Source organism: Thunnus albacares, chromosome 11 (assembly GCF_914725855.1).
Source record: "Thunnus albacares chromosome 11, fThuAlb1.1, whole genome shotgun sequence".
Classification (NCBI taxonomy): Eukaryota; Metazoa; Chordata; class Actinopteri; order Scombriformes; family Scombridae; genus Thunnus; species Thunnus albacares.
Window position 1 is genome coordinate 7,878,344 of NC_058116.1, and position 24,254 is coordinate 7,902,597.

Sequence of the window (24,254 nt, forward strand, 5' to 3'; positions counted from 1 at the left end):
ATGGCGGCCACATTACAAATTTACTCAAATTACAACTAAATAGTACACTAAAATATGTTTCTTAAGGCATTTGAGGCAGAATCTTGATCCATGATCAGCTCTGCCTAGTTTGACAGTTTGATCTGAGTTTCGTGAGTTCTCAGCTTTCTTTTTTTCCCAACTTTTTTGATTAAACGACACACACATTTGTTTTGGTCTGAGATGTCTGTGCTATAGTGCGACATCTAGTGGCTGAATGTCATGTATTGCAACTTTAAGTTACTTTACCCCTGTGCCACTGTGCTAGCATCACTGCTACTACCAATGCTTTTTCTACCTGTGCTGCTATTATTGCCACCCTATTGATCTGCCGAAATGACTTTGGCCTGGGTCCAAATGACCTGCTAGTTTAATGAAATTCAACAAATCTGAATCTGTCTTTTTGACATTTTTCCAGTTTCCTGACTTTCCTCCTTGTTGCAGAGTTTCAAATCTCAGTAAGATTAGCTCACACAACGTAAACAAAACTCACACGCTTCAAGTGTCACTGCATGACCTGTGTTATTGACATCTCTCTCTCTTTTTTAATCACATTTAAAATGCATCCGAAATAGGCAAACAAGTAAGGTAAACTTCAATGGGAAATAAAAGAATGACGGAACAAATTTATTTTTTTCTACCCCTTGCAGGTACATTGTTCTGACAGCAGATGGTACTGGTCGCATTTAGCAGAATTTAACATGAACCCAGACAACTGTTACACAGTAATCCTTGAACAGACAGACCTTAACATCACTTGAACTTTCTGCAGAAATGTGTTACCCTGAGCAACAACATTCCTACATCAATCGAAAATCTATGAAATCTTCTATAAATATTAGATGAATATATCTGACCTCTCTGCTTGCTTTAAAAACTTCTGCAAGTAAGTTGAATTATGAAAAAAGTGCCATCCTTACAATGAATTACAACTCCTTTACTCTGACTTTGATGTTACATTTATTGTACTCAAAAAGTTCTGAGGATCAGCACTTTGAGGAGAAAATATAACTAAATTATCTGCATACAAAATATGATTCTAAGCATTAGTGAGACTACAAGCATTCAGTTGTTCACTCAAGTCATCCACATACCAGGTGAATAAGAATTCAAATAATATCCCACCCTGCCTAACTCTGTTACTTACATGAGGAGAGATACAACCTGCATCATCTGATACTAATAAAGACAAGAATTTTGAGTAGACATTTGTCATCTAGCTTTCCTATAACTTTAGAGACTTCATCAGACTTCACTCGCCAAGTGAAGTCAAAATTGTCAACAGCAAAGATTTTGCAGTGCAGTCATCAAAATATTATACTCACAACATCAGTATCACATGATAAAGACGTTTTGCTACTGTTTACGGTTCTTACTTCACTCCAAACATTAACATTGCTTCTCAAATTCCTAGGAATTAAAGTACAGCCCATTCCTAACAGCCACAAACATTTTCATCCATCCAGGTTTAATTTGACTATTAAATGCTTTGTTTTTTAACACATACTATTTACTACAAAAAATAACTTGTGAAACTGTGCATAATCAATATAGATAAATATATTCAGGCCTTTACTGCCTGCTCTGCTGTAATGTCTACCTGACTCAGAGTAAAATGGTCTGCTGGATAGATCTCTGTGAGCGCCCCTGCATTATGAAGATGAAAAGACAAAGAGGACATCAATTCAGAACTTGCATGAAGGTTTATTAACAAAATTCATTATTCATTATAAAATTCATTATAATCTGCTTGATAATGTAAAATACTTACAAATTTCATTGTTTGTGCACAACAATTCAACAATGTAGTGAAATTCATTGACAATTTACATAATCATAATATTCATTATGCGCATCATTTTTCCACCCTACATACCTCGTTATCACATTTTTCGCAGTGTTAGCTGACTGAATGACCGTCGTGACTTGTCAAAAAGAAGAAGCAGAAGACAAGATGCTGCTTGTTGCATGTATGCTGCCACCTGCTGGACAGGTGTAGGCTAGGTATAGCAGGGCTTTGCTGGTATAATGTATAAGTCTATGGATCTTATCGAAACAACTTGATCAGACCAATTAGGATCTTGTATAACTGTTAAAAAAATTAAAAAGGGGGAACTACGGGAAATTACGAAACAGGGGTATATGGGGTGAAAATACGGGAGACACGTCTGTCTTAAATAGACTCACAGTGCAGGCTAAAGCACGCCCCCGAGAGCTGCGCACCCCCGAGTGCTGCGCGCAACAGATGTCCGCTCGGGAGCGTGTGGAGTGGAGGCAGGAGGGCGCCAAATAGGAAGAGCTGCCTTCAACAATAACAAACCACATAAACGGGACTCTTATCCCATCTTCATCTTCACTTATGAGTGACTTGACCCGTCGACCCCTCTCGCACAGAGACGGAACAACGCGCTGCCTGCACGAGGACAGAAGCTGAAAGGAAGTAAGAGCTATAGTTGTCTAACTTTGGTCTCCTTTCATTCGCTAACAATGCTAGCTGACGATAGCGACTGTATGTCAACGCTGGTGAAGTTAACTTGGGGAAAAAACATCAGTTTAGTCTTTCCTCGGCTGTCAAACGGCATTTTTAAACGTTCTGTCACAACAAAGTCAGTTTTGCACATTTACCTGCTATCCAACAGGGCTTCATTTTAGCAACTTGATTAGCTAGCTTACAAAACTAAAGTTATAATGCAGTGTCAGGTGTTGATGACAATAGCAGCCTGGTTGTCAGTTGTCATGGGAGCATCACAGCGTCATGGAGGCATTACATGGCATCTTTGCCACCGTGTTAAATAAATGACATGTGTTAAGACTCATTAACAGACGAGTTTTCGTTATCATTTTGTTTTAGCAGTGGTATGGTCAGCCTGACTGCAGTTAGTTATTGAGAAAGACTGGTACTCAGCTCTCACCTCAGTAGTCAAGTCAACAAAAATGTATTTGTATAGCCCAATATCACAATCACAAATTTGCTTCAGGGGGCTTTACAATCTGTACAGCAATAAAACATCCTCTGTCCTTGAACCGTCGACTCGAATATAACACAAATTACAGAAATACTACATGGACAAACAGGATGACAATATTATAATGGATTTATAATACATATGAAGAATGTGATCAAGAGGACGCTGAGCACTTTCCAGGTGCCGCCAATTTGAATCAAATCTCCAAATGCAGAGTTTATGATTATAATGCAATATTTGCAGTGTTATGTGATGCAAAAGATGCACCTTAAGTAGGGTTATCAGTGTCGAGTTGTATTGTACTTGCTAACACTGGTCTCTTAAATTGTAAAATTAGTTTCCACATCTTCAGTTGTGTTTCTCTTCAGACATGGAGGCAGACCATGTAAGCATATGGCCGCGTATGGAACCCTTCCTACTGGGTGCCCTGCAGGTGAATATGCTCTGCTCACTTATTTAATGTTCTGATATCTTCCAGTGGATGAAAATGTTGTAAAATAACTAAGCGTCTCATGCCATCATAGGTGGCCCCCTCTTCCAAGCTCAGCCTGCACTATCTTCGAAAGATGGCGATCTACGTGAGAACCCGTGATGGTTGCTTCCCTGTTTTGGGCTGGCCCATGTGGAGGCATATCGCATGTGGAAAGCTACAGCTTCCAGAAGACCTCGCTTGGCTCTACTTTGAGACTTTTGACCTTCTTATTGGCCACAAACCTGAGGAGAGGTTGGAGTGGGCAGAGTGTCTTTCTCAGTGCACTTCCAAAAGCGAGCTGGACCAACAAAGGAACAAGGTGGGAAAAAAGATATGGGCGGAGTACAGTTTAGTAAAAGATAACGTGTGCAAATGGCTCAATTTACCTAAGAATGTAACACTATCTTATTCTTAACCTTTTTGTACTCTTTCATGAGGGTGTGCCTCTCATGTATATTGTTGTGTTTTGCCCCAGGCAGATGCTCAAATGAGAGTGGGAACTATACATTGATATGCACCCCTTGTTTCTTTTTCTCCAGTTGTCTGTGGACACACTGCAGTTCCTCCTCTTCCTCCACATCCAGCAGATCAACCGTGTGTCTCTGCGCACCTCTCTGATCGGTGAAGAGTGGCCCAGTCATCGTACTCGCTCCCCCTCTCCATCAGACCGAGAGGCCAAGACCAGCTCCCAGAACAAGGTCACATCGCTTACATGTCGTAGTGAATGAATCTTATCGACTGGAGAGATGATGGCATCATTACATGTTTATGAACACTTATTTTGTCATTCTAAGAACTTCCTTTTTTCCAGTACAAACCATTTACATAATCTAGTTTGTTGCACAAATGTTATTGTCAACTCCCAGCCCTTTGTGATGTGTGTCTCATACTCCTTTTTGTTCTGGTTTGGTTCAGCAGAACTGGGATGACCAGGCCCACTTGTCATTTGTGCAGAGCCATCTAGCTGAGATTTTGGAGCTGCTGGTGGAGCCAGGCCAGCTGTCAAACTCTGGACAGGCCCTGCGTGACTGCCAGGTCTGTGGACAGTCAACACATATCCTATTTAGTTTACAACAACAAATTTAAAAATGTAATGTATATGTGGTGTTTTTCATTACAAATGAGTTCCCTAGTCAGAATAAAGAAAACTTTGACATCTAATTTCCAGTGCCACAAAAGCAAGGCACATAGGAAAGTTTTTTAGTCAGGTTTCATCATCAATCATATGTCCTTTGTAGAATTTAGCCTGAAATGAATGTCTATGAGAAATGACGTTCAAATATTATGATGCATTATAGCTGACTTTGCAGTTGTGTTTTTGCCAGATACCCCTGGAGGCTGTGCGGAGCTTGGGCCTGCTCTTGGAGGGCTCAGTTTGCCATGGCAGAGTTGTTCAGCCTGTCCATAGGCTGCTGACCAAAGGCCCCCTCCAGACACCAGCTGGCTATTCCGCACTCAACCGCTCCTTCCCCCTGCACAAGCTACTTTCCTGTCTCCAACACAGCCTCACACTCAACCCTTTTGGGATAACCGCCTGCTTGCGCTCAGGAAAGAAACTAGCCTGGGCCCAACAAGGTATCCTCAAAGCTATTCAGCAGCGATTTCAGGTAGTGCAAGCATTGTTTCTGAGGGGAAAGTATTAAAACTCAGGAAGGTTGTATAGTGGGAGTGTTTGTAAAGTGCTTCTTCCCAGTTTCATTTCTCCTTTTCTACCCGACTACATCGCCTGCATTTCTTTGACAGTCCTCCGGTTCTCTGTTTGTGAATTCTAGTGGAGGGGGCCATGAAGAGAGCCAACATAGCCCGGAACACACATATGGCTCCACCTGGCAGTAAGATGGTACTGATGTCCCAGGTCTTCAAACAGACCCTGGCTAAAACCTCAGACAAGCTGACTGCTGCCAACATCAAAATCCACAGATGCTCAGATGCCTTCATATACCTGCTCTCACCCCTCAGGTAAGTTGAGTTTCTATTCATAGGGGTTATATTAAGGACTTTTTGGGACTCATCTATCATGGTTACTGTTGTGTATTCTCCTCCAGATCAGTCAGCGTGGACAAATGCAGAGACAGCACGGTGGTTCTGGGTCCTGTTGAGACCAGCGTCCATATCCACAGCTGCCAGAACGTGCGGGTAGTGTGTGTGGCAGGCAGGATCGCTGTCGGAGCATCCTCGCGTTGCACTATCCACGCCTTGACGCCCACCCGCCCTGTGCTGCTACCTGGAAACACGGACATTACCCTGGGGCCTTTTCACACTTTCTACCCTTCCTTGGAGGATCATATGGCTAGTGTGGGGCTGGCTGTAGTCCCCAATGCCTGGGATCAGCCCTTGCTTCTGGGGACTGAGGGCCTCGTCAACCCGTCACTCAACACGTCGTCCAACCCAGACCCTGCTTGCTACCGTCTTCTGCCCCCAGCTGAGTTTCACACTCTGGTTGTGCCTTTCCAGATGGAGGGAGACACATGTGAGGTGCCGGGGGGATTGCCTCCTACATATCAGGCAGCACTTGATGAAAAGCAGAAGAGGATACAGAACTGGCAGAGGACTGTGATGGAGGCCCGGCTGAACAAGTGAGTGGCAAACCAGTCCCTCCTAACACCATCGTTAAAAGTGTTGATGTTTGATAGAAAATTTAACAGCACTTGCATACTTTGTAATCTATTGTACACATATGCAGTTTCAAACAAATCCTCACCCACTGATTTAAAAAAAAAAAAAAATCTTGATAGTTTTGGTGTGTCATTGTGTGAAAATCAGTTTTTATTCCATCATCCAGCATGCACTTTTAATCAGTGGAAAGTTATAATGGAACAGTCATTCCAAAAATCAATAAGAATGTGAGTTAGCCACTCAGCGGGTGAGATATTATGGAGTTCAGTAGTGACATTGTGTAGCCTGCTCGAGGGGCTCTACACTGTACCTGACCCTGACAGCACAGGAAATGGTACAACAGGGAAATCATCAGGCGTGCATAAGGGAAAAATCTTTGACTTTGATATTTCAGTATTTTAAAACTAGTCGCTCATTCACATATTCAACCTCTTTCTTGTTCAGTAGTCAATCTCTTTTTTTTCCTATTGTAACCAATTCCTCATTTGTGTTTTCTCTCAAGGGAGCAGAAGCGTCAGTTTCAGGAGTTGGTGGAGGTCAAGTTCCATGAGTGGCTTCTGGAGACGGGGCACAGGCAGGAACTTGACAGCCTTATCCCACCCACGATAGCCCCTACAAAGGCCTCTGATGGGCCTGCAATGGACAGGCCCCGAGTTAATGAAAACAAATACATTAGGACTGGACAGGCAGTGGGACAGTCACCTATGGCTTGTTGAATTGTTGGGTTTTTCTTGTTTGGGGCTTTGACAGCAGGATAATTGTGCCTGTAAATTAAGGTAGCATGACAATACGCACAGTCTGGATCTACTTGGTCTTTTTGAGCTTCTGTAAGTTCTTACAAAATGAGGAAGATATTTACTGCAAGTGTTATTATTTGTTTGTGGTTATTTACAAGTTATTCTAGCAAGCCTGGAGCTACCAATGCAACTTTGATCAAGCTTTGCCCCACTCATTCTTCAGTAGAAGGCTGGTATGGGCTGCTTTACATTCTCTTCTTAAGAAAAGGCAGCTAAGTCCTTAACGTGTCTAAGCCAAGGAGGGAGTGGATTGGCATGTTGTAAGACAACATCCCAAGCACTGCTCTTCTGATGGGAGGTGTAAAAAAACATGGGTGTAGCATCTGTCAAGTCATCACAAGTTTACAAGAGGACATTTTGAATAAGTTTAGATCTGGGTTACTGCATGCTGTCATTTTTGCAGTCACTGGAGCCAGACAGATCTAAATTATGTCAAAAAAAAAGGGCAAAGCTGAGGAGGGAATACAGAAAACACCATGATTGACTGTGATAGGCTGAGAAATCTCAGTCAGACAGACATCCTAACACATGTTCTCAAGGCATTAATAGCTCCTTAATGTATAATAATTCGAGATAAATCTGCATGACGAGACAGTTTGGCAATTACAACTCAGTGTTCTGGGGTAAAAAAAGTTAAAAAAGTGTAAGGTGATTGCCAGCATTTCTCCCCGAACTATGCCCAAGTGTCTAGACTACATGCTACTGTCTGTATAAAAAATACAACAAAAAACTACGCTGCTATACTATGCTGTGCTGTTTTTTGTTGAGAAAAAAGTATATATATTTTCATTAAGGGAAGTTGGCATGTGCTGGAGAATGTAGATGCTAAATAAATTTGGCGCTTTGGGTATGAAAGACAAGTTAGTGCACCTAGTTACTAGCATTTTTCAGTGTTATTGAGTATAAAAAATAGAAACAAGGTTGTAAACAGTTTTTTTTCTATTTAGAAAGGAAGATATATTAATATAATTTATTGCAGGTACAAGTGATTGCACAATCTAAAACTTGATTTTTAGGTCATTTTTTACCTTTATTCAACATGTGAAGGTGCAGAGAGGCAGGAAAGAGGAGTAGACAGATGAAGTTCAACAAAGGTCTGTGGATGTTGCAGTTATATGGTATGTGTGTTAAACTGCAGGCTACACTACCGTCCAAAACTAAATTTTAAGTATGTAGAGGGTTAGTCAACAGTGAATAACATAGATACTTGTAGCTGCACTGCTCTCTATGGGCTGAATCTTTCATGCCTGTCGAATTTCTTGCCACACCCAATTGTGACACATATACAGTAGGTGTTTTCACCAGCTGTCAAAGACAAATGTCTGCTCTGACATCAATGACTTGGATGTGATCACAAAAACAACATGAATGACAGCAGCACCTGTGATTTTGTGCAGATTTATCCTTAATTTTTCAGTACAACAGAAACAGCTGACTCTGCCCATCTGGACTATTTTTTAACTTGACATGGTTAGTTTGCAGAATTGCTGCCAAATGTGCATCAATCTTAAATGCATATTTTTGTATGAATATGTATATTTTAGTATTATAGTGAGATTATTTGTCATAAATCTGCATTGCCTACAGAACCAGCTTTTAGCATTTGATACCTCCAAGTGTACTTTAGGCTATTAGCTTCCTGTTTCCACATTTCCACTCATTACAGCATGCTAAACATTGGCACACAGAATACACCACACATTACTTACAACAGAGCAGCTGCATGTGTCTTCAAGGCAACATCCTATTAGATATGGGAAGTTAAGGAAAGGTGGACTTGATAAAAATGTACTGTTAAATGTTTCATATTGGAGAATATTACTGTATAGTTTTCATAATGCTGGAGTGTCTTGTAATTTTCAAGATGTGATTACACTGTAAAAAGCCTTAATGCTGTTACTTCTCAAACGTACCCTTTGATTTGAACACAGCTGCCACTATGCAGTTTCTGTATAAAGAGCACTATGGTTTTGATTGTAAAAAGTAAAATAAAAATGAATAAAGACTTTGACTAAAACCAAGTCACCTCCTGCTTATTGTTTTTAATGTTGTGATTCTGTCCTTACTGTTGTACACAGCAATTTGCTCCAAATTTAATATAATGGGAACTGTTTCTTAATGAAGTTCATCATATACTTACAAATTGCAACCATTTGTTGCATCTGTGACTATGCAACACTATCAGTGGTGGAATGTACGGTAAGTACTCTTACTCCACAATGGTACTTACACACAATTTTGTGGTATTTGTACTTTATTTGAGTATTTCCATTTCATGCTTATTTATACTTCTACTCCACTACATTTCAGAGGGAAATACTGTTCTTATTGCTCCACTAGGTTTATTTGACAGATAATATATAGTTTATTTTGCTGTTAAGACTACATTCTTGCTAATTATGACACAACTTTGGACTGAACAATCCTACAATATAAAGTCAAAATTAGCTCCACATTGACCAACTTCAACAGTAAATGCTGCTTACATATGAATACATCACTAATAGTAATCCAGATTGAAAAATGCTACTCACTCATTGTCTTAACTAAGACTTTCACTTATAACGGTGCATTTTAGAACTGTGGTATTGCTACTTTTAATTACTGTAAGAAAAGGATCTGAGTACTTCTTCCACCACCGAACACTGCTGTATCTGGATTCATCCATAAGGCAGAAATAAGTCATGAGTTGGCAGGTCCTCGCCAGGTGGGGGCAAGCTGGTGGAGCTGGCATGTGTAATATGGTGCGAGAACGGGAGAGGGGGGTGGGCACTGGACCCAGCCAGTAGACAAGTGGGGTCAATGGACGCTTACCATGCCCAGCCATTATGCCGTAATCCTTCCTCGCTTTTCTGGAAAAACTGAATAGCACTAGAATCACTGACTCAATTTTTGGATCTCATTTTCATGACAAAGCGATTGTTCCCCTTTTGCGTCCACTGTTGCTGTTTATAAACGTGGGAAAGCAGGGATATAAAAGGGACTGGTGGTGATCCAGTGCAACATCGAGACCTCAGGGGAAACACTACAACCATCACTTAACATCACCAAGGCGATCCCTCACATTTTATCCAACATGGGCAGGGTGAGTTAAGACAAAGTGGGACTGATATTGGCACAGGTATAGGCAGACTAATATGATATTATGGCATGTAGGTGGTGAGTATAATAGTGTGGTTTCTCTGCAGGGCTTATTGGGGGTTAGTATTCTTAAACCTTGAGCCTATTTTAATTTGCTTTATATGTGAGGCGAGTTTGAAATGGATTCTCAGTAGAGTTGTTGACTGGACTGGCCAGTTGTCTGAGGTACTCAGGTGATGAGGGCTTTTATTCAGGTGATGGTTAAAGGTGCACTGTCCATTGGAGCACTGAAAAACATTGTTAAAAGAATGTTATTGAAGGCTTTCCCATGTCAAAAGAGCTTTTTATAAAGGATAACAAAACACTTTAAAGTAAGCTTTGCTCATAAAATATCTGACATTTCTAAGTTGAACCACCTATTAGAAAATGTATCGCACAAAATGTGAAACCTGGATAAGATTCAAGACTGGTATGTGTTGTCCTTCAGATTGTCTTCTACGAGGACAAGAATTTCCAGGGCCGCCGCTATGAGTGTGACAGCGACTGCTCAGATTTCCATGCTTACCTGAGCCGCTGCAACTCCATCCGGGTGGAGAGTGGAGCCTGGGTGGTGTATGAGAGGCCCAACTACATGGGCTACCAGTATGTCCTAACCAGGGGGGAGTACCCAGAATACCAGCGCTGGATGGGCCTCAACGACCGCCTCAGCTCCTGCAAGATGGTCCACTTTGTAAGTCAGCCATCGCCTATGATCTGATCTGCTGCTGCTGAGATCTATTTGACACGCTGACGCCCCCTAATTAATGTGCAAGTAGATCTCTTAATTAACCACTAACCTGTACAGACATTCAGAAGTCTAAGTGAACTGATAAAAGCAACAGAGTGCAGGAGAGAGTAAAGCCAGCGGGCAGCGGAGAAGTAATACAGTATGGGCACATGACAGAGGTCATGCTATGGTATTTATGCTAACAGTGGCTGCAGGGCTTTGTCAATGGAGACCAATACCTCGGTCAGTCTATATGGATGATCAAGCTTTCGTCCGGCTAACATTCAGCCGACCCATTGCCTGCAGGCAGATTCAGGGACACTGCTTTCATACAAAAATCAATCTAGAGTACGAGCTGTATGTGTACAGTTTTGTACTATTTATAAAGGCACAAAACAATGAGCAAACACTCTGCAAACAATAATGGGTGGTGTTGATTAAAGTCGGTTCTCTAACTGATGTGATAGATCATGCCAAATACACAGAGTACAAACTCTACGAAGGCTAGTTCACCATGATGACTAATCATGTAGCAATGCTAAAAAGAGATTTTCATCTTTCGTTGGATGCAAATTTCATCTCCCTATATATCCCCCCTTCCCTGTTTCTCTCACCCCACATCCCCTCCCCGTTCTTTCCCAACCCCCTGCACTGCACTAACCACCCCTCCACCACTCTCCACTCCCAAACCCCTACCATCTCCCGTCACCTTCCAGACCAGCGGGTCCCTGTACAAGATGCAGCTGTATGAGAAGGCAGACTTCGGGGGCCAGGCCTTCGAGGCCACAGAGGACTGTCCCTCACTCCTGGAGAAGTTCCGCTGGAGGGAGGTCAACTCCTGTAAGGTCTTTGACGGCTGGTGGGTCTTCTACGAGCACCCCAACTACCGTGGGCGCCAGTACTTCCTGGAGAAGGGGGAATACCGCAAGCCTGGTGACTGGGGTGCTGTCAGTCCTACAGTCCAGTCCTTCAGGCGCTTCACTGAATGATTTACCCTCCATCCAAACAAACAAGTCAAACAAACAGACCTTCTATGATCTATGACAGGACATTGCGAGTCTACTGTATGTTTGACTAATTTTATGATTTTGAACTGAGGTCAACCAAATAAAAACCTGTCCATTAAGCAGAAAACATTCTTTGGATTTTCTATTCATGATGTGTTTATCTGTTTATGTATTTTCTGGCACTTGCATACTTAAACATCCTCAATTCATTCATGCTTGTCTGGACCCTTCAACAGTGTACATCAGGCCTGAAGTAAGCTCTATAGAAAATTCCTCAAATAATTCATGTTTATGTATTTCATCCTGCCTGACATGTCCAATGGTTCAAGCTTAGATGACAGTATCTCTTAAGTTTGAGTGGCTGATTTGAAATCCTATACAATCTCAAAGAAGCACTTTAAGATACTTTATCCCAGCACAGGTCTCAGGTCCACAGTGACAGGCTGAGGGTTGAAATGAGTCCCAAAGGAGAAACAATTTCCTCCTCCACCAATCAGTAGCAGCTCAGGGTTTTCTTGGTCCGTCAGCTCCGAGCAGAATGAGTGGAGCATCAGAGGCCATGGTACTGAGGTCTAAAGATGGTAGAATACAGTTTATTATTCAGTATCATTTCTAATGGATCTATCTTGATGTTTCATGAAAATTGAAAATTCATTGTCCTGGCATAGACCCACTAAGCCCAAGCCATTAGAACCTGAGGTGCATGTATGCATACAGTAACCGGCACTGAGTTTCACACAGAATTATTGCTGTGAATCCATTAGGTTAATAAATGTTAACTGACCGTGTCCAGACTGAACTCCACACTGCTGCCTGTGGTGAGGTTGATCACTAGAACACCAGGTACACCAACTGAATGCAGCCAAACTCCACCCACCACAACCAGCTTTTCACCAATCACATGGGCAGAATGGGAGTACCTAAAACAAAGAACAGAACGTCAGCTCCTATTGCTCTTTAGTGGATGGTTTTCTTAAGTAGAAACATCAGGATGGCCTTGTATTTTTGTTTTTAGAAACTGAATGATGTGAAAGTTTTGTCAGTGACTTTGGGAAACAACAGACCTGGGAAAGGGAGGGGGCTCCACTGCTATTCTTTCCCAGCAGAATCCTCTCTCAATGGGCCTTAACACTACTGTATCCCCTAGTGGCACCCCACTTTTTCCCAGTCCTCCAAACACCACTGCACCTCCCTGGTATGAACATGCTGTATGGGAATGGCGGGCCTCTGGGGCTGTGCCCTCTACTGGAATCTGTAAATAATACATGCACACAATGTGATAACAAGTGGAAAGAGAAAAGATATTTTATATGCAATCAGAGTGTGTGAAATTTTAAAAAAACTATTCATAAAGACTAGAAATGTATAGGGGAGCAGCAAACCTCAGTCCAGTGCTGCTGCTCTAGACACAAGAAGTAGCCATCACTCAAAACAGCCTCTGACTCGTTTTTTCCACCAAACACAAACAGGAAGTCTTTTCCTATAGAAAAAATGATAAGGCTTGATTGTATCATAAGCAAGCAAGGAAGAAAGTAAAGAAGTGACAAACAGCGAGAGAGGTTCCTACTTTACCTTTGTGACTGACTGTAGTAGCAGTGTGCCTCCATCTTGGCAGTGGTGGATCACCTGTACAAACTATTTGCTCCTCACAAAGTTTCACTGCACCTTGGTCCTCTGTGTCTAGAGAACCAGGTGGACCACAGGGATGAAGGGTTATTTTGAAAAGGCCTCTGACTGGGTTGAGTGGAGAGGAGCGACCTCCGTATACCACAGTGCCTCCTCCAGGAACAGAGGTAGCTGTGTGGTATAATCGGACACCTGGTGGGAAGGCAACATAACAACCAACTGTTCACACAAATTTCTGATTCAAGCTGATATCAACTTTTCATGAATTTGTCCTGCCTTTGCACATTCTCTTTAAATGTAGTGTAAGAGTGAAAAATTCCTACTGACAGAAAACTGCACATCAAAAGCAAAGAGCGCTCTCACCCAAATCTACTGGGGGTTCCACACTGATGGATCTCCAGCCTTCGAGGCCTCTGAGGAAGACCCTAGCTACCGCCCCCCTGCCTACTCTGCTGGAGCCTCCTGTTAGCAGGACCTGCCCTGTGTTCACCAAGGTGGAAGCCATCCCCAGCCCCTCCATACAAACCGGTATTGTCCTCACAGTCAGGGCTATGGGGCTCCAAGATGGGATTATGGATGAAACCGGCGATGCTGAGGAAAACAAACACACACACAAAAAAACAGAAATACATAGTTAGGAAACACATTCTGACTTCCAGAAGATGACGAGTGACTCAAAGATATTATAAAACTACCTGGAGGATGCGTGAGTAAAGCCTGTGCTGTCAAAGAACCTCGACATGCAGTGAGGATGAAATAGTGGGAACATTTCTGGTGCCACTCCTAAGTTTGGACAGACACAGACTGAATCATTCTGTTGAATATTATGACTGTAAAGTATGATGTGATTTTACAAAAGTATAAAACAGAGAACAAACACAACATCACAAAACAAGAACATGCATACACATTTTTGACGGCTTACCTCATACTCATCAAAAGGCTCCAGGTTTTCCACTCTGTGTCTCTCCTCCTCAGGAACCAGCGTCAGGTAGAAGTCATTCATATCCAGACACACACACTGCTCCCAGCCCTGAAGACAAAAAACATATTTACTGAAACCCCAACACTCCATCAGATTAAAAATTTGAGCTTCCCTCACAAAAAATCCCACATCTGTTGCATATACTGTAATATTTTATTAGAAGTGTGTCAACATTGACGAGACGCAGTAATAAGTATGTTGTCTGCATACTGGCCTTGTCCAGGAACCTGTCTGTCTGTGCAGCAGCATCTGGGTATTGCTGAAGGGCATGTAGAGTTGAATTCAGTTTCAGAAAATGATCTTGCATGATCCGACCGAAAGGATCGTGGGGATGGATTTGCTCATACATCACAAAGAGTGACTGGGGCAGGAGCTTTGCTGCCCAACTAATGACAGCATCTGACCTGGAAGACACACAACATACAACTGCTACAAACAAAACCTTCACTTAACTGCTGTCATGAATACAGCTAGGATCATAAAGCTGATCATTCTGCTAGTGATCATGTAACTATTGTAGCTTGCACTGAATCAAAATACATGCTTATGAAGTCCTAGCCCACATTTAATGTACACATAGCGCTTACCGTTGTGTTTCCATGTAGGTAAGCACCACTTCAGAGAGAATTAGAGTAGGGGCAGCCCACTCCAGCCCAGCCGTCCCTAGAGCCTCTTCAACCTGAGACTCCTCTCGAACATCCACCCCTAACAGACGGTAATGACTACTGGACATATATAAAGGGCCTAAAGACACACACACACACACGGTTATGAAATCTAGCAAAACGTATATAACACATGGATTTTTAGCTGGAGTGAAAGTGTGCTGTGTGCAAATGAATTGACTAACCTGTAAGAGAAGGTAATTGAGGGTCCAGCATCCCCTTCAGTGTAATATTAGAAGTGATCAGGGCCGCCTTACGCCGAGTGACATCTGGGAAATCCACTTCAAACACAACAGCCCTGTCAAGCGCTCCTTCTGCATGTAGTCGAAAATACAAAGAGTCGAACCCTGCGCCCAAAGACAAAATCTAGAAAAAGGGGAAACATAATGACAGAGGAAGCGAGAAAAGAAAGGTGAATAGGATATGAAATACACATATCTTCAAACTTTCTATACAAAATAATGATGGACAATAAGCAGTTAACTTGCCTGTCTTACGGGGCAGTTTTCAGTAATCTGTAGAAATCTCTTAACACAGTGGTCAACAGCTCTCCAGCGCACATAGTAGCCCCTAAAGCATGTAATTAAAGTCAAGGCTTCAATTTGGACAACACATTATTACTGTTACTATTATATAGTGTAAATACATTTTCTAAGGCCTTAGATGGATACTTTTATCCAAAGTGTAATGGGTGAATACCACATTTGTGACTTCACTGTATTCTACAATCTGTGTGTATGTAGGGTAAACACGACCTTACACAAACAGAATGTACATAGACAGAATGATTACTATATCAATTATTACAATTATTATTAGCTTGTAACTTAGCCTATATATGCTTCTATATCATTGTAAATTGAATATTTTTGGATTTTGGACTGTTGGTATGACTAAACATGCAATGTTGTCTTGGGCTTTGAGAAATTTGAGGGCCATTTTTCACTACTGTTTGACATTTTATACACCACGTTACACACACGATTAATCAATAAATTGAAATAATTATCAGTAGATTAATTAATAATAAAATAATTGCTCCCCTCAATGCCTTATTTAGGACTTGACAGGAATCCTGCCACTACTGCTGTTTAGTCTCTGATCATTATTTCTTGACACTGATTTGTAGAGATGCAACAATTAATCAATTAATCAATCGACAGAAAATTAACAGCAACTACTTCGATGATTGAATAATTGTGTTAGTCATTTTTTAAGCAGAAATTCCAAATATTTGCTGGTTGCAGCTTCTTTCCTGTGTAATACATGATAGTAAACTGAATATCTGACTGCTGATCAAAAAAACAAATAATTTGAAGACATCACTTTAGGCTCTAAGAAATTATAACAGGCAATTTCACTATTTTCTGACATTTAATGGACAAAATGATTAATCAATTATTTGAGAAAATAATCAGCAGATTTACTGATAATTAAAATAATCCTTAGTTGTATAACTACTGATTTGTTATGTATACACTAAGTCTTTGGACACATTACTAGGTATGTTTTTATTTACATAATTTTAATCCTACTCTGCAAATTATTTCATGATATAAAATGTGATGATGACCACACTATCACCCTCTATGACTGCAACTTATTGTGCTGCTATAACTACTGCACTGTATGAGTTATTACATCCTATCCCAAACTTGTCACTGCAGGTTATGTCCTAGATTACTGAGATCCATGCATTCTTGTCGTAGATTGCACCTACGACAAGATTGAGATTCCTGCTGACCTGTTAATGAGCGGGGCTCTCCTGGCCACTTTGGAGACAAAGTGTTGGAGGAAGACATCCTGGAAATAGCCCTGTGCTGCAGCAGACACCTTGCTCACCACACTGCTGTCATTGGTTCCTTGTACCTGGGTAGAGCAACAAAAACACAGAGCCATCATAAGCCTGAATGTCCAACCCTGTGTCCGGTTTCATTTACTTTTTGCCAGTGTAAGTATTTAGATACTCAGTAAGTAAATTTAGCCATACAACACTGTAAACATACTCCATTGCAAGTAAAAATCCTCTACTGAAAATGTTACTTAAGTCCCCCTCCACTCAAACATACTGTATGTTTTTTTCTTCAAACATACAACTGCTCCTTCAGTTGTATGTTTGAGCTTCACTGTGCAGAATGATGGATGTGCAGAGTTTGACACTGGAAGGCTGTTTTCACATTTCACATTTTCATCTGCTGAAAGTGGAAAGTTTCTCTCTGCTCATTAAAAATCTTTAGGGGTGTGACATCACAACTAGTTTGGAAGCTAATTCTGGTCCAATATTTAATTTAGGCCTACACAAATGTGATGTGGAAACTTGAAGCCTCCAGTGCACAAACACTGATAATGGACTTTACAGTGAAGTAGGAGAGGAGGAGTATCTTGCATCCAGCAGTTAAACTTATGAAATGAAAAATATTTGCATATCCATAGATTCTGGAATTTTTAATGAGGGAGAAAGAGGATATAAGTACTGTAAGTGGTTCATATAATGGTTATAATTATATTTATTTACGCTCTTATTTACAGTAGTATAATTGGCAATATGTACTTAAATTATCAAATGTAAAAGCATTGCAGAAAAAACTTTCCCTGTGAATGGCATGCATCATAATTTACATTAAAGCTCAAACTTTGCATAAAACATAAAATCTAACTATCTAAATTGTAAGTACTCATTTCGGCTGTCAAATAGATGTAGAGGAGTAAAAAGTATTTCCAATAATTCCCTCTCATCAAAACACCTCAAATTTGTACTAGGCTCACAGCAAGTGATTAAACATGATTTATATGTCAGGTTTATTTCGCTGTTTATTTAATGAAGGAATAAACCTCACCGCCGTGTCTCTCCCCTGCTTCTGCTTCTTTCTGTTTGTCGTTGGCATAACGTCAGTGAGCTGTCACTTCACCTAACAGGTAAGTTTCAGTCCAGTACATAATATACAAGCGTATTACATGAGTGTTGATAGAGAGGCTGATCACTATTCCTCCACTGATGAAAACATTTCAAACAGTCCTTCACTTGGTGAGGACTTCCGGGTGCCTCCAGCCACCTGAGCTCCAGCGCCCCATGCGGACTGGAGGCCGCAGCAATAAAGCTCTCTGTCATGGCCCAAAGCGCTCAGAAGCACATTCACATTATTCACACATTTAGAGTGACTACTACGTATGAATACAGGAGTATTAGGTTATGTTCATTATTCCTTGTACTTTTCATTGTAATTAAAAATATGTTATCTTCTGTTCCGTTGACCAAATGTAGTCGAAACTGAACAACTAATATAGTAATGTAGTATTAACAGTGGTTATATTAACAGTAGTAATATAGTAATAGTAGTATTAACGGTAGTAATACTAATATTGGTCAATAAAGTGACCGTTGGTAATGCGGGTGATCGGAACAGACTTGACAATGCGGCACTCAGTGCGCCTGCGCTAGTTTACAGGAAGTGTTCACATTTTGTGTTACCAGCTGATGTAGCCAAATTGTCAACAGTCAGGCTAAAAGCCTCAGATACCTGCGCTGCCGAAACGTCAATTTTAACGGTAAATATTTTTATGTTTTCCTCTCAGTAAGTCCACGCTATTCAGATGATCAAGTAGTACTTTTATTATGAGCTGGGCGTCGAAAAATAAAGCTTTAATTCAGTTTAGTCTCGTCCGACCGGAGTGGTCGGAGCGGTGTCCCGTTAGCACATAAACGCACGATAAGGGGTTGATGATCTGATAACATTACTGTGGGAGTAACGTCAGTTGTGACATAGTGCGGGAATGCAGGGCGATTGCAGTTTCCTTCTGTCAAGTCACTTCACAACATGACGATGAGGTTTGAGTGATGTTTCAATGACTAATTTACTGCAGTGATGGATGTTCAGCATTGTTGTTTGTGAGGAGGCGCAGCGTCCCTGTTAAACTCTACTGTCACAGCTTGAGACCAGCTGGGAATTGGACAATATTTTCAGCTCAAATTCCTTGAACACAGTCGACATTCAAGGCTGGTAAATATAAAGCAATGCAGTGGCAATGCAAACTTGTGTCTTGCTATTCTGTGGTTTCATGGTAAAGAACCCCCCTCCTCTTCCTCTTTGTAATCCCAATCTTCATTATTATCTGCTGGCATTACAGACATTATTGATCTGCTGGCAGAGGCTTTTGTTGCCTTGAGAAAGAAATTAAAGTGTGTATGAAGTAAAAACACAGTAGACATTTAGGCCGGGTAAATGCAAAGCAGTGCAGTTTCAACACAGACCTGTGACTTGATATTCCTTGATGTCACGCCAGATCTTCATCTTCCTTATATAACCTTAATCTTTAGAGACAAAGTATATGTGAGGTAAGGCATAACCCTGCACCAAAAAAACAAAACCTTTAACTTCTTAACACAGACAAAACAAGGAGAGAAGAGAGATCAAGACATCATCAGGGAGACTTGACTTCACTCCTGGAGGCAGTGCAAAGTGAGTGATACCCCAGAAGTACCTGTCTCCACCCCAGGGAGGAGGCCCAGTCCCCCTGCTGTCTCCTACGCGGGTCAGTATGAGCTCCAGAGGGAGTGGTGGCCGCTCCAACGGCACACTACCACAGACCAAGATCTGCCAGTTCAAGTTGGTGCTGCTGGGCGACATGGCCGTGGGCAAGTCCAGCCTGGTGCTGCGTTTCGTCAAGGGACAATTTGATGAGTTTCAGGAGACAACCATTGGAGGTGACGACTGAAAAATGTGAACAGTGTGTGTGTGTGTGTGTGAAGCAAAGAAGAAGTTGAAGGTTTTAGGAGTACCTGGTAACCTGTTCTTATTTCCTTTTATGTCCCAGCTGCATTCCTGGCCCAGTCAGTGTGTCTAGATGATACCACAGTGAAGTTTGAGATCTGGGACACTGCAGGACAAGAGCGATACCATAGTCTGGCTCCCATGTACTACCGTGGGGCTCAGGCTGCTATTGTGGTCTTTGACATCACCAAGCCGGTATGATATAAACAAATTATTCTGCAGAATCACTATTGAGGCATACAGAAGTGTCTGTCAGCCATTCATGGTTTATTTCACTCAACTAAAACAGTCAAATAAGTGAAGAAATTGCTTTACTTAACTGTAACACAGACTTTAAAGCCAGAGAAGTAATTTAACCTACATCACAATATTAGATAACCAAAATCCCAGACAATCTGATATTACTATATTAATATAACAGCAATATACTGCCCAGCTTATGTCAACAACATCTTTGCTGTTCTTTGCTGAGGTGAGCAGTTTGTCCCCTAACTGATATGTATGTATTATTCATTCTGTCATTTTTCGCTCAGTATTTACATGTGTGTTGGTGATTCGTATGACCTTGGTGTTGTGTTTGTGCAGGAGACTTTTGAAAGAGCCAAGGCCTGGGTGAAGGAGCTGCAGAGGCAGGCCAGTCCTAACATTGTTATTGCCCTGGCCGGGAACAAGGCTGACTTGGCAGAGAAGAGACTAGTGGAGTATGAGGTAACACACTCCTGTCCGACCCCTGTTTGAGGGCAATAGCCTTAACTAAATCATAACCGGGCACCTTTCTGAAGTTGGATGGTAATTACTGCTGAATTAATTAATATTATTGGCACTAAGGATGCTATAAGAGCTGCAGTCATGTGTGAGGCTGGTGAAGTTGGTGCTGACATAAGCGATGGAATTTGATGAAATTCAGTTTTTCCTTTGCAGTTATTTTAATTGACAAACTGGTGGACCAGGTGGAGGTGTTCAAATGCAAACAGTTGATTTAGCATTTTTATTGTATGTTCATCTGTGGCTAAATGTGGGAGTGGAAATCAGGTCCGTGCTGATGCACACAATTTTTCAAAAAGCAAGGATCTGTTAAATCAGACAGTGGCGATGTCTATATCTTGGGCTTAAAACATATTTACATACAAATACTGGTGGAAAAGCTGCATTCAAGAGCAATTTTGTTAGAAAGCCTTATCTGTTAGAGAAGGCACGTCACAGTTCATATATGTGTTTGGTCTCGTCAGAGTTCCTGCTATTTGTAGATATTTTTCAGGCTGTTTTTGGTGTATGCTGTCTTTCAAATTGCTGCTGATGTTACATTTGTATTTGTTTGTGATGTGTGGTAAAGGAGGCCCAGACATATGCGGAAGACACTGGCCTGCTGTTTATGGAGACTTCTGCAAAGACAGCCATGAACGTCAATGAGCTCTTCCTGGCTATTGGTGAGTGTCCCTTTGTTTACTCTCAACAAAAACTTGGCTTATTTACAAAAAATGAGATTTAGTCTATAGGAGTCATTATCTCTGTCAACTAAAGTTAATGCGCTTGGTGCTGGTTGTTTGTCTGGTAGTTAGCAGCATATGTCAAAAACCTGCACACATACTTAAATGAAATTTGGTGGGAAGTTAGTCCATGGGCCAGTAAACAAGTGAATATATTTTTGATGCAAATCAGATCCAAGAATCCTTGAAGGGATTACCAGACATTTCTAAATATTTCAATATTTCCTCAAGAAGAATGTATGTATAGGGCATACATCTGCAAAGGCTGCGCTATCTTCTTTTGTTAATTTTGATACAAACTGAGATTAATGTGTCACAAAATCTTACTTTTTCTTAATGTAGCAAAAAAGATGCCAAAAACAGACACCCAAAATCCTACACATGCAGCACGACACCGGGGAGTCAACCTCCAGGACCCAGATGCCCACTCTACCCGAGCCTGCTGTGGTGGGAATTAGACCTCAACAACTACCCCACCAGTATTCCACCATCAACACCACCACAGCCCTTCAACCATCCTGTCTCCTTCAACCAACTTACAGGGGTGGGCCTGATGTGGGGAAACCCACTATCCACTCACCACCTCACCCTCCATTCATCCTCCTGTTCGAGCAGACAGAAATTCAGCGACAGAAATTCAAAGGAGAGAATAAGAGGAAGGAAAGAGCAGACAGAGATGGAGGAGAAAGACGCAATGTTTCACATCTGTGTCTTGTGACCACGAACTGAGATTCTGCTTTTGGAAATCAAAAAGGAGAGGTATAGTGAAGACTGAGTTGGAGAGAAGGAAAATAAAGAATGTGGAGGACAGTGGCAAGTCTTTTGTAGTATTTAGCACTAATTGTGAATTTTCTTTTGTCATTCTGCCTTGCATCATTTTAGTCACAGCCGTTTGATTGCGTAACATGTACAAAATGAGCAGCACATGTTGGCGAGTTGCCAAGAAAAGGAAGGGAAAAAAAAAAAAAAAAAGGGCCGACACATAAAATAAAGAAGCCAAATGGTTAGGTTGCGCCTGCTTCTTTCATCTCCTTTTGTTAGAGCTTTGCCTCTTCTTATTCCTGAATCAATCAAATCCTGCTGTGAATATTGACACATATCGTAGCCCTGGAATGATCCCGTAGTACCTTATCCCTTATCCTGCCTGACATCCCTCTGTGCCGATGCCCACATCTGATAAGACACATGGCGGTTTACCCAATGTCAGTCAAATAGTGCGTATTTATTGTCCGGTGTTTTGACTTCTCTTCTCTACTTGTCCAGTCAGAAACACAAACTCAATATGTGAGGCATTTTCATTAAACTCCTTCAAAGTTCTGATTTCATAGGATTGTTTGTTCATAAAAGATTGACCATTGTGTTTCTCATAGATACAAACACTAAGCCCCCAATAGACTTGCTTGTTTATTGAAAGGTTGCTGTGTGTCCCATTAGTATTTTTGCGGTTGCAATGCCTTGGTTGAGTGCTCGTAGTGATGGTTGGAAGCACAGGTTGTAGCTCTTAACAGCAGCAATAAAGGTTTGATATGGAATGTATGTAGTCACATGGCTTAAAATATTATAATATGTTTGCAGGAATCTGTTAGCTGTAAGTAAATACATGTTTATGGCAGAGAACACATTCCTCAAACAAACTAAAGTAGCACTGGATCTAATCTATAATTCTGCCCAGGAGGAAAGACTGGCTTGAGAGAAATGACATATTGGTGGCCAGTGTCCTTGTAGAACTGCTAAACACTCCTTCTCTGCCCTTTTCAGTTTCATAGATGAAAGAGGACAGAATGAAAGGCGGGAAGATAACAAAATGTGAGACTCGTAATACACTTCTATGCCATGTAGAAGAGCATCTGCCCATCTTGTGTTTAATGTGCCCCTCATCTGTTCCTTGTCCTGAGGCTAAGTTGTTGGTGAAAATGAACTCATAGTGATCTTAAATGCTTTTACCGATTCATTATACTTGATATGATGCTCTTAAAACAGTTGTGTGCTTGGTTGCTGTCCAAAGCTTGGCTGATGAAAACGAGGAAAGAATTGATGAAAACAAAACAAAACAAAAAAAAAAACAGAAGTGCCTATTCCCAGTTTTCTTTTCTGTGAATCAAGTGTGTGCGTTGTAGGCAAAGTGCAGGAAAACCATTTCCCTGACATTGGCTTGTACTATAAACCAATAACTTGGCACCGTGTCATTAGGCTAAACTGTATTGGCTCTTTGTATGGATGTAAAGAGATCTTGTCGAACACACTGTATGTTATATATATTATGGTATTGTCTGAATTTTAATGAAAGTGTATGTTAATTTTATCAGAGCACACTTGTGACCCGGGAATGGATTGTTTAAGGACTCTAATCAATGTTATAAATCTGTTTGATTTAAACAATTATTTGTGTCCAGGAAAGCCTTATTTTAACAATTAGACATTCTGATAAATATGTGATGAACTAATGAAGGGTCTCGAAATGAGATAATGCTAATTTCAATCAGTATTCATTTCAAAGCTATAATGATTTATTCTTCCTACAGGGACATTGACAGTTCATCAGCTCGCTTTTCACGATAAATAGATTCACTTGCTCATTCTTCTGTGATCACAACTAAGTTCAGTGGTCTGTGTAATTAAGACGAAAAAGGTCATTAAAAACAAGACTTGATTTTACATCAGCACCCAGAGTATGTATAGTGTTGAATAAAGCTGTGAATGGCGCTTTGAGTGTAGAATACTGATTGCTTTTTTTTTTTTCCCCTCACTTTCCTCATGCCTTGGATAAAAGAAACAAAAGACATTTGACAGCCGCACATCGTTAATTCCTCTTCAGCATGTGTCAAATGGCTGTACAATGAAAAATTATGATGTCGTCAATTCATTTAAAAAAAAGATATTTTAATTTTCCATCCTCTTATCATTGCTATTGTCTTGAAATTACATTTACTAAAAAAAAAAAAAAAGAAATTAAACTCAGAAATATCTGTTTTCTAAAACTTACCTTTACAGATAAAAAT

At 41.0% G+C, this 24,254-nt stretch overlaps 4 protein-coding genes across 5 annotated transcripts; 3 read left to right on the top strand and 1 right to left on the bottom strand.

Annotated features, from left to right (window-relative positions):
- Positions 1-2,266: 2,266 nt before the first annotated feature.
- tbccd1 (TBCC domain containing 1) lies at positions 2,267-8,894 on the top strand. 2 transcript variants are annotated; one of them, XM_044366007.1, is made up of 9 exons: positions 2,267-2,458; positions 3,337-3,417; positions 3,509-3,775; positions 3,996-4,154; positions 4,375-4,491; positions 4,782-5,031; positions 5,229-5,415; positions 5,502-6,032; positions 6,575-8,894. In XM_044366007.1, the coding sequence occupies exons 2-9, from the start codon at positions 3,355-3,357 to the stop codon at positions 6,786-6,788; spliced, it is 1,788 nt and encodes a 595-aa protein (XP_044221942.1). In that variant the 5' UTR covers positions 2,267-2,458; positions 3,337-3,354; the 3' UTR covers positions 6,789-8,894. The 2 variants fall into 2 exon arrangements, with proteins under 2 accessions (XP_044221942.1, XP_044221941.1); XM_044366006.1 differs by having other exon boundaries at positions 2,268-2,458; positions 3,353-3,417.
- A 167-nt stretch (positions 8,895-9,061) lies between these two features.
- Positions 9,062-11,712, top strand: crygs2 (crystallin, gamma S2). Its single transcript, XM_044366250.1, has 3 exons — positions 9,062-9,068; positions 10,409-10,680; positions 11,433-11,712. The coding sequence occupies exons 1-3, from the start codon at positions 9,062-9,064 to the stop codon at positions 11,703-11,705; spliced, it is 552 nt and encodes a 183-aa protein (XP_044222185.1). The 3' UTR covers positions 11,706-11,712.
- A 12-nt stretch (positions 11,713-11,724) lies between these two features.
- On the bottom strand, positions 11,725-18,015 carry lcmt2 (leucine carboxyl methyltransferase 2). Its single transcript, XM_044366005.1, has 14 exons — positions 17,837-18,015; positions 16,744-16,868; positions 15,488-15,569; positions 15,185-15,365; positions 14,922-15,078; positions 14,549-14,738; positions 14,275-14,382; positions 14,045-14,132; positions 13,713-13,940; positions 13,296-13,541; positions 13,106-13,203; positions 12,788-12,975; positions 12,508-12,643; positions 11,725-12,295 (listed from the first exon to the last, which is right to left on the bottom strand). The coding sequence occupies exons 1-14, from the start codon at positions 17,882-17,884 to the stop codon at positions 12,131-12,133; spliced, it is 2,040 nt and encodes a 679-aa protein (XP_044221940.1). The 5' UTR covers positions 17,885-18,015; the 3' UTR covers positions 11,725-12,130.
- Positions 18,016-18,426: 411 nt separating this feature from the next.
- Positions 18,427-24,243, top strand: rab5b (RAB5B, member RAS oncogene family). The gene is made up of 6 exons (XM_044365644.1): positions 18,427-18,545; positions 19,385-19,701; positions 19,812-19,963; positions 20,354-20,476; positions 21,102-21,195; positions 21,598-24,243. Exons 2-6 carry the CDS (start codon positions 19,536-19,538, stop codon positions 21,711-21,713), a joined length of 651 nt encoding a protein of 216 aa, XP_044221579.1. The 5' UTR covers positions 18,427-18,545; positions 19,385-19,535; the 3' UTR covers positions 21,714-24,243.
- Positions 24,244-24,254: the final 11 nt, after the last annotated feature.

Excerpts from the sequence above, each read along its gene's own strand:
- tbccd1 (XM_044366007.1), top strand. The coding sequence starts at position 3,355 with ATGGAGGCAGACCATGTAAGCATATGGCCGCGTATGGAACCCTTCCTA. Across the intron at positions 3,776-3,995 it reads TGGACCAACAAAGGAACAAG|TTGTCTGTGGACACACTGCA; the intron begins GTGGGAAAAAAG and ends CTTTTTCTCCAG. Across the intron at positions 5,032-5,228 it reads ACTAGCCTGGGCCCAACAAG|TGGAGGGGGCCATGAAGAGA; the intron begins GTATCCTCAAAG and ends TGTGAATTCTAG.
- rab5b (XM_044365644.1), top strand. The coding sequence starts at position 19,536 with ATGAGCTCCAGAGGGAGTGGTGGCCGCTCCAACGGCACACTACCACAG. Across the intron at positions 19,702-19,811 it reads TCAGGAGACAACCATTGGAG|CTGCATTCCTGGCCCAGTCA; the intron begins GTGACGACTGAA and ends TTTATGTCCCAG. Across the intron at positions 20,477-21,101 it reads AGAGACTAGTGGAGTATGAG|GAGGCCCAGACATATGCGGA; the intron begins GTAACACACTCC and ends TGTGTGGTAAAG.
- lcmt2 (XM_044366005.1), bottom strand. The coding sequence starts at position 17,884 with ATGCCAACGACAAACAGAAAGAAGCAGAAGCAGGGGAGAGACACGGCG. Across the intron at positions 14,739-14,921 it reads ACCTACATGGAAACACAACG|GTCAGATGCTGTCATTAGTT; the intron begins GTAAGCGCTATG and ends TGTGTCTTCCAG. Across the intron at positions 12,976-13,105 it reads AGCAGCAGCACTGGACTGAG|ATTCCAGTAGAGGGCACAGC; the intron begins GTTTGCTGCTCC and ends TATTATTTACAG.
- crygs2 (XM_044366250.1), top strand. Across the intron at positions 10,681-11,432 it reads CCTGCAAGATGGTCCACTTT|ACCAGCGGGTCCCTGTACAA; the intron begins GTAAGTCAGCCA and ends GTCACCTTCCAG.